At 37.7% G+C, this 16098-nt stretch overlaps 1 protein-coding gene across 1 annotated transcript in view; it reads right to left on the bottom strand.

The window, feature by feature from the left end:
- Positions 1–345: 345 nt before the first annotated feature.
- The window catches only part of IPO11 (importin 11), a 202547-nt gene continuing 186794 nt past the window's right edge, over positions 346–16098 (bottom strand). Inside the window, exon 30 of the mRNA XM_072750015.1 lies at positions 346–1762. Coding sequence (XP_072606116.1) covers positions 1598–1762 — 165 coding nt within the window. The 3' untranslated portion in view covers positions 346–1597. The remainder of the gene's footprint in view (positions 1763–16098) is intronic.

Genomic DNA, 16098 nt, shown 5'->3' with positions numbered 1-16098 from the left:
TATTTTACTATCACTGAAAAACTGGAGCACATTTGAGAATTTCTGGTAACGTTGGGAATAGTGCCCTAAATGAAAATAATTAAGTCAGCAGAAAGAAATCATTCTTCTTCTTAGATCCATCTTGAGGACTGAATAAAAATGACAGAGTGAAGCAGCTTCTGGTCTTTAAAAGAGAAACTAAAGGAATAATTGCTAGGATTTGCTACATACACCACCACCTACCTACTAGGGCAGAGCCCACACCCAGAATATGGGAGAAAGCACACCTCTCAAAATCCTTGAGTCAATTTTTACAAATTCACTTTTTGTGAAGCAGGAAAAATAATCAGACAAATCAAAGGTGAGTATCTTTGGAAAATTTAATTTGGACCATATTTTCTTTTTCTTGCTGAAAACACCAAGTATTTCCATACATTTTGGGTTCCACAGCTTACAAAGGGGCAGTGGGTTTCCTGCAGTTACATACTGTACCCAACTTTCTATAGAAAGATCAGACATTTTCCAACCTTGCTTTTGAGTATTTCCTTAAAAATGCTTTAAAGGTTCCTTACAATAAATGGCGAGTAAAACAAAGTAAGGCTTTAAGTTCTCCTTTTCCCCTTTTTTGGTACTGCGTGTTGGAGGAATAAGGAAGGAAGACTTGTCACATCAGTGGTGGTACCCTGGGGATTGCTGCTGGGTCCTCCGAGGGGCACCCCTAATACTGCGGCCCTGATGCCCCCTGCAGTGAGGAGCCTGGGATTGGTAAGTGCAGAACGGCTTGGCATAGCCACGTCACAGCACAGGAGGGTCTGCGGGCTGCCTGGGTCTTCCCAGGGCTCAAAGGGCTCCTGGCCTCAAGAGTCATAAAGGAAGCAGGACCAAATCACGACCAGAGGTCTCCCACCTGATACCGCAGTACCACAGGCTCCCTTCTGCAGGCCTTATGATATGCATTTAAAGACTAAATGTAATAATTGAAAATAAAAACGAGAAAAAAAATCCCTTTACTAATTGTATCAAATTAGTAAAATGAAAATAAAAGCATTTGATAAAACACATTTTCTACGTCGGATGAAAGCAACTCCCTTGCAAGATAACCTCAGTAATATATGTCACTATTCATAAATTTTTTGCCTGGTAACACAGACTTCATGAATTCCATCACCTGAACGGCTTTGTCATCTTTCAAACTTGCAGTTTCATTAGCTTAAAAAAGGGATAAAGCAGCCAAATTAATACTAATTCTGGTTGCAGAAAGACATTGCAGACATTAACCTTCATCTTCTCAAGTGTTAAGAGCACATGATTAAAAGGTAATCAAACAGTTTCTTCTCTTAACAGAAAACTAAGCAGCTAGTGTCATCAAATCTATATCTAGTCAACACAGGGCCCCCCTGAAATATAAAATTAAATTCTTTTGAGGAATAGGTTTGTGATTTTAGTTGTGCGGGATTTACATTTATTCACTCGATTTTGTAGTAAAAACGCATGGTCTTCGCTTCTTTGTAATACACAAGGGATTTCTTCATCGCCTCAGCAGGCTCTCACACAGAGGTGGCAGGCTGGGTTCCTCGGCTCGTGTCAGGAAGGGGAGGCAGCCGTAGCTCACATGCTCTCAGAAGCCCTGCAAAAACTCCTGCAGCTGGGTGACGATCTCTGTGTCCACGGTCTCCATGAGGGACTGGAAGCCTTGCTCTCCTAGGAGTTCCTGCTGTGCCTTAAGTTTCTCGTAGATAAACTGCTGCAGGGACACTGTGTGCACCGGGTCCTTCAGGGCCAGCTGTGGGACAGAGAGGAGCCACACTGGGTCAAAGAGGCAGAACAAGTCCCTCTCCCATGTGACTACACGGCTGTGTCATCTCCTCTGCGGCACCACCACTGCGCCCGCCTCCCTTCTTACAAGAGATCCTCAAAACGAAACAAAACAAGACAAATATGTCCTTCTCCTATCCCACTGGGATATGTGGAAACCAAAAGAAAAAAAATTAAAAGGAACCCAATATTCCACTTCCTAATCCTGCAACAGAAAACACTGCAGCCTCCTTTGTCTTTTCTGTGCATGTGGCACATACAGAGATACACAAGTAGTACTGCTCTTTATTTTTTTTTAAGATTTATTTATTTATTCATGATAGACACACACGGGGGAGGAGGGGCAAAGACACAGGCAGAGGGAGAAGCAGGCTCCATGCTGAGAGCCCGACGCAGGACTCGATCCCGAGACCCCAGGGTCACGCCCTGGGCCAAAGGCAGGTGCTGAACCGCTGAGCCACCCAGGGACCCCCCTAGTGCTGCTCTTTAAACTTGCACAATTCTACTCAACACAAAAATTCTACAAAATTCTGCTCCAACACATTTTAAGAATTCCAGATCTATGCCGTGACTTTTCGTTATAGGAATGATGAAATAATCATGGTATAAATGCAATTCTAATATTGCCGAATAATCTCTCACAAGTGCCCTTCTCTACATCTCAGATTATTTCCTTACACCCATCTCTACTTTAGAAGAATTACTAAAGGACACAGACAATTTTGTGACTCCTGATACATATTATCAAATTGTTTTCTCTTGTACAAATTTAAAAGGTATGAGAGGTTTTAGATGGTGGCACTGTTTCTAACATGGGTATTAGCATTAATGAAATTCTTTACAATTTAAGAGGTGAAAACTAACACACCCTACTTCAAGTTGCACATTTCTCTCATTACCAGTAAAGGTGAACATCTGTAAGGCTTAAGTAAAGAACATGAGCTTGTGTGTGTGCCCAGTACAGCTGCACAGAAATTCTTCTCTTTCCTTACTGACGTTATTTTAATTTAGGTAGATGAACTGGTTGGATCCCATCTGTTTGAGAATATAAAGACATTTAAAAATAATGACCACAAATGGAAAATGCACTTGAGAGGCAGAGACAAAGGTGGCATGAACTTGAAATTAAACCCCTCAGGGGACCAACTCAGAGCTACATGATAAACCGTCACTGAAGGTGGATGGGAGGGTGGACGCCAAGAACAGCTGTGAACACAAAGCCCTGCCTTCACAAGCCTGAAGACACCACTGTACAAACCACAAAAACTGAAGATGAACTTTTAAAAATATTTGCTCTCTTAGGCAAAATGCAGTAATGTTTGGTATTATTTTAATTATAATGAAACAGATCTCTTGCTAAAGGGCATGTGTACTTTGTTGAAATATCATGAATTACTGTAACTAAAACCATCTGCACAATATGAGGGAAACAGAACTGACCTTGAAATGGGTGTTTGAACAAGTGACTCCAACTACTGAAATGAGCTCAGGAGAGTGGTTTAAATGCTGTTTCAATTTGCTACAAAAACTGCAAACAGTTAACTTATCAAATATCTACCTTTTAATTTTCAACAAGTTAATAAGGAGGAAAAGTATCACCATACTACAGCCCCACCACATACGGCATACACTATTGGTATAATATATTTTTTAAAGTATACTGGTCAGTCATGCAAAGATTACAAAAGCATTAGTCTCTTCTGGAAGGAAAGCTGTGGAAAGCAGAAGGAAGAAAAAAAAAAAAAACAAAGAATCTTCAAATGCACATCTTTTTTTAAAAAAAAAAAGTTTTTCTTAGCTGAAAATATCACATCAGCAAATAAATGTCTATTTTGGCTTGTGATGATATTCATTGATCACAGGTATTAATATTTTCTTTTGAGGAAATATATTAAATAGATTAACTAAATGATTTTCTAGAGAAAAATCCATGCTGCCCATCAACTAAAACTCCAGATATAATTTTTCTGAATGTTCTAGCGAGTTCCACTGCTAGAATGAAAAGACACTGAAATCGCTAACAGTATTTTCTTTTTTATTTTTTTATTTTTTTATTTATTTATGATAGTCACAGAGAGAGAGAGAGGCAGAGACACAGGCAGAGGGAGAAGCAGGCTCCATGCACCGGTAGCCCGACGTGGGATTCGATCCTGGGTCTCCAGGATCGCGCCCTGGGCCAAAGGCAGGCACCAAACCGCTGCGCCACCCAGGGATCCCGCTAACAGTATTTTCAAAACTATCATTTTTAGAGCAATAATGCCCACATTACATAATAAACCCAATTATCTGATTTTATGTGAAAAAATGCAGAATGCTTACATGTCACCAGGTGGTACACTCCTGAGAAAATAATTAGTCTTATAATGTAGTAAGCAAATTATAATTAGATTAATTCTGCTGTTGGGAAAACTATACTGCAAAGATAGATGTGATGCCAACTTCTAATTACAAAATAACAGAATAAAATATTTTACTCATTCTTCCAGCTAAGTACAACTAAAACATTATATATATATATGAAACATATATATATAAACATATATAACATATATAACATAACATATATGTTTTATATATGTGTTTATATATATATATATATATATATATATATATATATATATATATATATATATAAAATACACAGGAAACTCTAAAAGGTGAAGAGAAGGCAGAGAGCATAGGGACCCAGTAGTGAAAGAAACCCACAATACTGAGCACCTTGGTTTTCTTCTCGCCTAGATATCACGAATTTGGGGCTGAAGAAGCCAGCAACCTGGATGTGCTAACAAGCACAGATGGAAAAACTCCAACACAGAGTCTGCTCTCTACCCAAAGGCCCAGTAAAGGTACCACCACATGGGCAAGACAAAATTCTGAGATAGTAATTGGACTATGTCATTCGGCCAAACACCAAGACTAAATGAACTGTGGTCCCATCACCACTCATGCTGTTAAGAGGATGTGACCCACCCATTCCCCAGTCGAGTCTGTGGAGATGCTTGGGGAGCCTGGCCTTTTGCACACTCTCGGCAGTAACAAAGTGGCACACCCATGTCTGCCAGAGCAGTGTCAAAAGAAGGTGGCTAAAACCAGAAGGTTTGATAAGATTCAGAATCTAATCATACCAAAAAATATACAGGTTTCAATTTTAAAAAATCACTCATAATCAAAAGTAGGTGTCAGAGGCAGGAGGCAAGTGGGTTTAATTATAATAGAGCAACCTAAGGGGTCTTTGTGGTGATGGAAACGTTCTGTATCTTGATTCTTATTAATGCCAATATTCTGGTTGTAATGCTAGTTTTCAGAATGTTCTCAGTGGGGGACATGGACATCAAGACATCACAAACCAGAGGACTGAGGAATCTGGCAACCTCAAATACCAAGAAAACACTAGGAATGAGGGAATTAATTTCCTGAAGGCAAAGGACTAAAACAGTTTGGTACCTACAGGCCCAAATTGAAACAAATCAATCACCAGAGAATCTTATAAAATCAGAAACTGTTTATTCTTTTCCACACATTTCTAACAAGTGTGATTGTCTTTGCTCAGGTGCAGGTTTGCTCAGATGCACAAATGAGATAAAAAAAAAAAAAAAAACCTTGGACAGAAAAAACAAAGCCAGTAGTATTGAGACTCCATTAACAAGAAATATTAGGAATAATGGGAAGGGACAGAAAACTATTGAAAATGGACCCAGACTAGATGCTAAGTGTGCTACTCTGGATTGCATCCTACAACTAAGGGCATTAGTGAAAAAGTGGTGATAGCTGAAGAAAGCCTGCAGCTTAGTTAACAGTAATACACCAGTGCTGGTTTCTGAATTTTGACAAATGTGCCCTGGTGACATAAGATGCTGACATGAGGGAAAACTGGCATGCGAGGAGGAGAGCTGTGTACTGTCTCTGCTACTTTCCTGTAAACCCAAAACCATTCCAAAATAGAAAGGGTGTCCATCTTTATGCCAGTACCATACTGTTTTAATTACTATGGCTTTGGGATAGATTTTGAAATCAGAAAGTGTGATGCATCCCAAGCTCTGTTCTTTTTCAAGATTGTTTTGGCGAATCAAAATCTTTCCTATGAATTTTAGCATTGTGTTTATCTATTTTTGTAAGAAACACCATTGGAATTTTGAGAAGGATTGCACTGAATCTGAAGACTGCCTTGGGTAGTATGGACATCTTAATGTTAAGTCTTCCAACCCATAAATACAAACATCTATTTGCTTGTGTTCTCTTTAATTTCTTTCATCAATGCTTTATAGTTTTCAGTGTACAAGTCTTTCACTTCCTTAAATTTATGCTGAAGTCTTTTATTCTTCTTGATGTTATCGTAAGTGGAATTTTTCTTAATTTTCTTTTAAGATTGTTCATTTAGTACATAAAATACAACTGATTTTTGTATATTGACTTTGTATCCTGAAACTTTACTGAATTTATTAGCTCCAGGAGTTTTCAAAAATAGGTGTTTAGTGTTTTCTATATATGAGATCATGTCATCTGCAAAAAGGGACAATTTTACTTCTACCCTTGCAATTTGCATACTTTTCATTTCTTTTTCTCACCTAATTGCTCTAAGATTTCAGGTACTATGGAGGATATACAGAGTAACTGATAGGAAAGAAAGTCCACAATAATGCTACATAGTCAAGTGATCTTCACAAGGGTACCAAAAGTAGACAATGACCAAAGGATTGAGAAAATTGGATATCCAAATGAAAAATAAGGAAATCCTTATCTTTACCACATACAAAAACCAATTCAAAATGAGTGAGACTTAAACATAAGGTTCCTAAGAAGAAAAAAGGGGAAAAGCTTCGTGCCATTGGCCTTAGCAAAGATTTCACAGATATGGCAACAAAAGGAAAATTGGCAGGGGAGACAATAAATCAAATTTGTAAGTTATTTAAAGAAGCTAAATAAGTGCATCCCTCTGAGGTCATTTGGTGTGGTGACAACCAGCACTAGACACTCATTCAACTTATGCAAGTGTTCAGTTTCAGAACACTAAGCAGCAAGCCTGGTAAGTTCATTTTTGAAATGAGAAAAAAAAAATGGGGTTCCTAGGCTTTGAGTGACATTCAAGGTTGATTTTTTTTCTCAAGTTAATGACGTCAGTACAACCAGAACATAGACTTCAAATTCCTGGTTCTGTTCTCTTTCCATTACTTCCATATGCCTAACCCATACTCTCATCCTCCAAGGAAGTAGATGATCATTTAAGAAATACTTTCACTAAAATGGTTAAGACAAAATTAGAAACCTTATAATAGGTTTCTGTTATTAGAAGATAATTACCCAGAAATCCTGACTCCAGGGCAATGCCAAATAAATTAAGAGCTAATAACCCAACTCACTTCAAAAGTACATACACTGGATTTTAAAATAAGTAGTGTGGTAATCCTTGACTTTGAAATTATTACTTGAAGACAGAATGGTTCTAGTTAAACTGTTGACCAGGTTCCTCTGTTGGTAATTATAGTCTTCTGACATTTGCTTCGACCCACAAGGTGGTTAGTCTTTAAAGTTGGTGTAAGATTTTAACTCCTGTGGTGCCACTTACCAGGATGTACATTTCTTGTTTTTTGAGATTTTGAGTCCTTAAAACTAAAAAATATTTCACTGCATCATTCAGCAATTCCACCCAGCAGGAATTCATAAAGCTGAATCCTTTATTTTTCTTAGGTTACATATCGTATCACTGTCCACTTTATAAGCCTCCATATACCCACGATAATTTTTCAGGAATTAATTTCTGTAAAGTCATTTCTGTTGGAATTTTGCTAGAGAGGAAAGGTTTCCTTAGAAAAACACAGAAGATTGTTTTAAGAATAGTGATACATGTTCCACGAGGCCTGGTAGATTATGTATAACACACTAGGCAACAAACCAAAACCTTAAAAGACAATTTGCCTACAACAATGTATTTAACCATGTGGTCTTCAAAACTTCCTTAGCTTGATCTTTGGTTTAAAATGCCCTTTTCTGGGACGCCTGGGTGGCTCAGTGGTTGAGCGTCTGCCTTTGGCTCCAGGCATGATCCCAGAGTCCAGGGATCAAGTCCCGCATTGGGCTCCCCAGAGGGAGCCTGCTTCTCCCTCTGCCTGTGTCTCTGCCTCTCTCTCTGTGTCTCTCATGAATAAATAAAACATTAAGAAATAAAATTAAATATGTATGGGTAGTAGATTCAATAAAACACATGATACTTCAAAATAAAAACTCTTAAACTAGTAATTCTAAGCCCTATAAACTTAATTCCTATATACAACCACCTATTTCTACAAACTCTTCAGGGCTTCCTTTCTCCTTTGGTTTCAATGAGACATTTTTGAGGCCTTTTTGCTTCACTGTATGCAAATCAGGCAGTATAAGTGTCTTTTTTTTGTTTGTTTGACCGCCTTCACCAATCAAAAGTTTGATGCCTTTTTGATTCTAGTTTTGACTCTATAATTCCAAAGGATTCCCCACATTGCAAGGTAAATAAAATACAAATCTGTAAGGAACCTTTATTTTTGCATGCTTTTTCTAACTGGTTATCGCTAGTAAGTATCAGCAACACACACATGTTTATCATTTAACTGGTTACCTTGATAACCCTCCTCATTTGATTTGATTTTCCTGAACTTTTCTGACTTAAACATTCATTTAAATGACTAATGACTTATCTCTTCTTTGCCAATTCTTATACGCATGCTCACTCAAATGCACTCTTGCTCTCTTTTCTTACCACGTTGGCTAGAAATTCTTACAGACTATCACCAAAATTTCTTACTCTTCTTCCTGGATATACAGATAGACTACATCTCCCAGTCAATGGAATGTGAGCAAAAAAGGTGTCACAACCCAGCCTAACTCTTAAACTACTCTTATTCATTCTTTTTTTCTGAATCTTCCAACTAGACAGAAGCCAAGATGGCAGCAGCATCCACAATACTTTCTAGATCATCCCTAAATGATTCTGGATTACACATCCACTTATAATCCTCTCCTTTTTTTTTTTTTTCTGAGTGGAAAAAAAAAAAAAAAGAAAACATTTAGGTTGAGATTCCAAGGGTCTTTTCTAGAAGATGCATTCTCTTGCATTTAGGTCATTCTCAACAGAAGTATGTTTGTGTTTAGATTCAAACAGCTATTTACAAATCATGTTAAAGTCTTAGTATTCTATTCCTGTCTCATTAACAAATTTTACCAGGAATAGTGAATTTAATGTTGGATTAAATTTGCTAATAATCACTTACTGTTTTTCACCTATTTTCATAAATTAAAAAACTTATTACTAGCTGTTTTCTGTTTTACTCTCTTCCTTTTTTTAATTTTTTTTATTTTTTTAATTTATTTATGACAGTCACACACACACACACACACACACACACACACACACACACAGAGGCAGAGACACAGGCAGAGGGAGAAGCAGGCTCCATGCACCGGGAGCCCGACGTGGGACTCGATCCCGGGTCTCCAGGATCGCGCCCTGGGCCAAAGGCAGGCGCCAAACCGCTGCACCACCCAGGGATCCCTCTCTTCCTGAGAGTTGTCATAGTTTTCTGGGTTCAATCTTTTCTTAAAACTTGATAGTACAAAAAGAAGAAAAAAGGAATGAAGGAAAAATGGGGAGAAAAGGGAAAAAAGGGAGAGGAGAGAAGGAAGACAAGTTGCTGTTAGAAGGATATCATTATAAAATTAAATGCATTAAATTATTTTTTTTTTCCATTGATAGTACTTGCCAATAAAAATCACTTACAAAATGACCAAATAAGAAACCTCACTAAAGCAGGGAGCCTGATGCAGAACTTGATCCCAGGACCCTGGGATCATGACCTGAGCCAAAGGCAGACATTTAACCAACTGAGCCACCCCGCTGTCCCTGAAATGAGCTCTGAGTTTATTTTCATTTTTTCTTGTTTGATAATAAAATTACTTAAGGCTATGAATAATTTAGTTGTATCCAGATGTTTTTAAGTGTAATAATCTTACTGTGCTATGTTACCTGTTCAAAATTGCAGGCTTCCTCTTTAAGATACTGTTTTAAAAACTTTTTGTGACCTGCAATTTTTCTCAACTTTTAATTTCTGGTTTTACATCACTGTAGTCAGAAAATATGATCTGGAGCAGCCCAGGTAGCTCAGCAGTTTAGCGCCGCCTTCAGCTCAGGGACTTATCCTGGAGACCCAGGATCGAGTCCCATGTCAGGCCCCCTGCATGGAGCCTGCTTCTTCCTCTGCCTGTGTCTCTGCCTCTCTCTCTCTCTCTTTCTGTGTCTCTCATGAATAAATAAAATCTTTAAAAAAACAAAACAAAAAAAAAAAAAAAAAAAAAAGAAAATACGATCTGTACTATTTCTACTCTGAGAAATTTGGTTTTCTTTGAGAGCCTAGAATATGCTCAGTTTTTATACACATTTCATGAACATTTAAAAAATGTATGTTCTATTTATAGGATAGAATTTTTATTTACAGGCACTAAATTAAATTTACTGATATACTGTTCAGTTCTGTCACCACATACCCTGTAGGAGACCATCTCAGGTTCAACTATCTCAGGTTCAACTAAACATGTAAGATCCCAAGATCACCATAAGCTTTCTTAGTATCAGTTTACTTAAAAGGCCATAGGGATGATAAGAGATCACAAAATGGTAATGTCAAAGGGAAATATGATAAATTTTGCAGAAATAACAACGTTGTGATCATAGTTGCATCTTTAGAATCCTATAAATTACAGTAGTAAATTAAGGACGATCAATACAGAGTTATCTCTGATACTAAAAAAATCAATTCTAATACATCACTAAATTAACAATTGAAAGATGTTCCCCTTTCATTCATGTTGTTATCAAAGCCAAATGACTACATAACATACATAACAAAGTATAACAAAATATTCAGGGGTATGCAACCAGTGTTCCTAAATTAGGAAGCAACAGCCTACTAGAAAGATCTAAACATGTTACTGCTCAGTAGTGCCTTTGATTCTACTACTTCCTTTCCAGAAATATCAATTCTCATGTTTTATCCATTCTGTGAGAGAATATACTATAAAACCAAACGTGCTATAATACATTGATCCAATTATATGTAGTTTTCAGGTGATACAGAAAATGGAAAAAGGATAAAGACAAACAGGAAAAATGAGATGAGATTTTTTTTAAGGTTTTATTTATTTATTCATGAGAGACATAGAGAGAGGCAGAGGCACAGGCAGAGGAAGAAGCAGGCTTGCTTCAGGGAGCCCGATGCAGGACTCAATCACAGAACTCCGGGATCATGCCCTGAGCTGAAGGCAGACATGTGCCGTGAGATGAAATTTCTATTCACAATTTAAATGTCATCTTTGGATTAAGTTTTCTGAGTACACTTATTTCTGGGATAGAAAAATGAATATCACAAGTGTAAGCTGCCCTATTATAGGAAACACCTGCTCCGTTACATCTTCTTACTGCTTCTTACTGCTTCAACTGCCTCTTTAGTTCCAAGAAGTAAGATCACCAAGGACATTTTATGAGAATCTCAAGTTTTTTGATAAAAAGCTTTATAAGGTTAAGCTATCAGATGAAAGGTTAAAAAGTGCTATAAATAGGAAATGCTGAAGGGAACTTACAAAAGCAAGAAAATTTAGTGAGTCAGTGCTCTCAATCTATTTCAAAAGCTGGGATTATCATTTCATCAAACTGTAAATTATCAATAATTTATTAAAATGACAATATGATGAGGATGAATAGGGGAACAAAAACCTTTCTATTGTGACCATCTGCTGATACAGCAAAATCATTGAAGAAACTGCAGTTATTTTAAGACCTGCGTTAACTTACTATTTCTGGGAAGGGAAATACTGTTCTATGGCTCCTTAACCTAAAGTTGCTGAAGTACTTGACATGATCTCATGCATGATTTAAACTAGATAATGTAGGGGCACCTGGGTGACTCGGTTGAGCGACCAACTCTTGATTTTGGTTCAGGTCATGATCTCTGGGTCATGAGACTAAGCCCTGCCTCAGAGCTCACATGGGCATGGAGCCTCCTTGGGATTCTCTCTCTCCTTTCCCCCTGTACCTGTTCTCACTCCCAGTCTCTGATCCTGTGTGCATGCAATCTCTCTCTCAAAACAAAACAAAAATAAAACAAAAACTCCCCAACAACCATTTATAACATGCATCTATAGCTGTTCAATTAAAAAAAAAACAATTATGGGACTGCATCAAGATAAAACACTTCTGCATGGGGAAGGAAACAATCAACAAAACTAAAAGGCTACTTGTAGAATGGGAGAAGGTATTTGCAAATGACGTATCTGATAAAGGGTTAGTACCTAAAAAATATAAAGAGCTTATCAAACTCAACACCCAAAAAGCAAATAATCCAGTTAAGAAATGGGCAGAAGACACGAAGAGACGTTTTTCCAAAGAAGACATCCAGATGGCTAACAGAAACATGAAAAGATGCTCACAATCACTCATCATCAGGGAACTACAAATCAAAACCACGATGATACAACCTCACATGGGTCAGAATGGCTATAATTAACAACCCAGGAAACAACAGATGTTGGCAAGGATGTGGAGAAAAGGGAACCCTCTTACACTGTTGGTGAGAATGCAAGCTGGTACCACTGCTCTGGAAAACAGTATGGAGATTTCTCTTTCTCTTTTTGTTTTTTTAGTATGGAGATTTCTCAAAAAGTTAAAAATAGAACTATCCTATGACCTAGTAATTGCACTACTAGGTATTTACCTAAAGGATACAAAAACACTGATTCAAAGGGACATGTGCACTCTGATATTTACAGCAGCATTATCAACAACAGATAAATTATGGAAAAATCCCAAATGTCCATCAACTGATGAATGGATAAAGAAGATGTAGTATATATATATACACACACATACACAATGGGCTATCACTCAGCCACTAAAATGAATGAAATCTTGCCACTTGCAACAATGTGAATAGAGCTAGAGTATATTATGCTTAGGAAATAAGTCAGTCAGGGAAAGACAAATACTTTATGATTTCACTCATATGTGGAATTTAAGAAGGAAAACAGATGAATACAGGGGAAGGGAAGGAAAAATAAAGAGGAACATTGAGAGGGAGGCAAACCACAAGAGATGCTAAACTCTAGGATACCAACTGAGGGTTGCTGGAGGGGAGGTAGGTGGGGATGGGCTAGATGGGTGATGGCTATTAAGTAGGGCACTTGTGTTGACCACTGGTGTTATATTTGAGTCACTAAATTCTACTCCTGAAACCAGTATTACACTATATGTTAACTAACAAGAATTTAAATAAAAATTTGAAAAAAAAAAAAAAAAGTTTTGCGGAATTGGACCACACAGATGGCAGCCTCTTAGGGATGATGAAAGGTAAAGACCAACAGAGAAGCTTCATGGTTAACAATTCTAAAGTTTGCAGAAGTGTACAAGGAAACAAAGGAGAAAGCCTATAGTAAAATAATGAATCCTATTATAAAACTGCCATTTTCCTAAGAGAAATATTATATAATTTATCCATAAAGTATGCTAAGGAATTATGATTCAATAATCTACACGGGTAACTTTAGTTTGAAGGAAAGAGAAGTAACAGCTGTTGGCAAACAGCATCTCTTCTACCCATGAAATGTTGATGTGACTATGAAAATGTGGACATAATATTTCTGGAATTGGGGATTTATACAAAATTCATATTCAAATGGTATCTGGAGATTTAAGGTCCATTGTCATGTATGCAGTCATAGCAGAAGAATAGGATAGCAGAAGAATAGCAGAAGATGAGACCATACAGTCATTTTTTCTAGAGCACAAATCTGACCAGATCACCTCTGTGGTGACAATATATTGAAGTATCACTGACACATGTTACATTAGTTTCAAGTGTACAACAAAGTGATTTGCCAACTCTCTATGTTATGCTATGCTCATGAGTATAGCTGCGGTCTGCCACCATACAACACTACTTCAGTATCCCTGAATATGTTCCCCATGCTTACCTTTCATCCCCATGACTTTCATTCCATACCAGGCAGCCTGTATATCCCCTTCCCCTTCACCTAATTTTCCCATTCCCCCAACCTCTTCCGTGTAGCAACCATCAGTTTGTCCTCTGTATTTATGGGTCTGTTTCTGCTTTTGGTTTATCATCTATTTAGTTTTTTAGAATCCACAGATGAGTAAAATCATATGGTTACTTTACTTAGCATTATACCCCAAGGTCCATCCATGCTGTTGCAAATGGAAAGATCTCATTCTTTTTTGTAGCTGAGTTAATATTCAATTGCACATTCAAACGTGGATGGAACTGGAGGGTATTATGCTGAGTGAAGTCAGTCAATTGGAGAAGGACAAACATTATATGTTCTCATTCATTTGGGGAATATAAATAATATAAATAGTGAAAGGGAATATAAGGGAAGGGAGAAGAAATGTATGGGAAATATCAGAAAGGGAGACAGAACATAAAGACTCCTAACTCTGGGAAACGAACTAGGGGTGGTGGAAGGGGAGGAGGGTGGGGGGTGGGGGGTGAATGGGTGATGGGCACTGAGGGGGGCACTTGACGGGATGAGCACTGGGTGTTATTCTGTATGTTGGTAAATTGAACACCAATAAAAAATAAATTTATTTTAAAAATTCCATTGTACATACATACACATCTTTATCAATTCATCTATTGATGGACATTTGGGTTGTTTCCATATCGTGTCTACTATACATAATGCTGCAGTAAAAGGAGAGGTGCACATATCTTTCTGATTTAAAATTAATGTTTTCATTTTCTTTGGGTAAATACCCAGTAATGGAACTAATGGATCACATGCTATTTCTAGTTTTAATTTTTTGAGGAACCTCCATACTGTTTTTCCACAGTGATTGCACCAATTTACATTCTCACCAACAGTGTGGAAAGTTTTCTTTTTCTATACCATGTTCACCAACATTTGTTATCTCTTTTCATTCTAGTCATTCTGATAGCTGTGAGTGACTTCTCATTGTGGTTTTGCTTTGATGACAACTTTCTGATGGCTCCCTATTCCTACCAAACAAAATCCAAATTTCTAACTTTCTACAGCTGCCATAACTACCACAAATTTATTATTTTACAGTTCTATAGATTAGTAGGAGTCCAGAACAGTCTCACTGGACTAAAGTCAAGGTGTGTCAGCAGGGCTGCATTCCTTGCCAAAGGCTCTAGGGGAGAACCTGTTTTTTTGCCATTTCCAATAAACAGAGGCTATCTTCCTCTGTCTTCAAAGGAACAGCACGTTGAGTCTTTCTGACATTGCATCACTTTGACCCTCTCTTCCACCTTTTTTTTAAAAAAGATTTTATTTATTTATTTATTTATTTATTTATTTATTTATTTATTTATTTATGAGAGAGAGAGAGAGAGAGAGAGAGAGAGAGAGAGACTGGGGCAGAGACACAGGCAGAATGAGAAGCAGGCTCCGTGCAGGGTGCCTAACGTGGGACTCCATCCCGGGTCTCCAGGATCACACCCTGGGCTGAAGGCGGTGCTAAACCACTGAGCCACCCGGACTGCCCTCTCTTCCACTTTTAAACACTCTCACGATTACCTGGATCATCCCCCTTACACTTAATCATTTGATGAGCAACCTTAATTCCACTTTGCAATGTAACTAAACTTATCTGTAGGGGACACAGCATATTCATAGGACCCAGGGATTAGGACATGGACTTCTTTGGGAGAAGAAAGGGATTATTTTTTCCTACCACATTTATCATATGGCATACCACCAGGCCCTATACAACCCGACTGTTATTTGGCACACAGTAGGCAACGAAATAAATGTTTCTGAAGTAATGCTCCTCTCACTACCCAATATTCATTGAAATAAAATAAATTACTTGTTCTAAGTACTGGAGGATGTTTAGCAGCACCCTTGGCTCCTACCCATTGAATCAGAGTAGTACTTCTCAGCCATGCGACAATAAAAAGTGTCTTTAGACAAGGCTGTAAGTGCCCTTGGGGATGGAGGAACAACACTCAGTTGAGAACCCCTATTAAACATGGACCTATTGTTTGCATCAGAAGGAAATGTAGCTCCACTTAACTCACACAAGGACATAAAAGTCATTTTTATTATAATGGGTTAAGAAACTCATTAGTTTCTTCAATGCATTTTCTTGCAGCTCAGAAAAAAAGTGGAGGGGAAGAAATTAAGTTTAAGAGTTTAAGTTGAAACAAAGTCACAACACCTGGACAGTTTCTGTAACAAAATCTTTCCCTTTTTACATCAATTTTATTTTAAAGTGCTTTATTTCAAGGGCACAGCTCCCAAAAAATCATA

Source organism: Vulpes vulpes, chromosome 2, assembly GCF_048418805.1.
Source record: "Vulpes vulpes isolate BD-2025 chromosome 2, VulVul3, whole genome shotgun sequence".
Classification (NCBI taxonomy): Eukaryota; Metazoa; Chordata; class Mammalia; order Carnivora; family Canidae; genus Vulpes; species Vulpes vulpes.
Note: the sequence above shows the minus strand (reverse complement) of the source record. Positions and strands in the feature narration are given on the sequence as shown.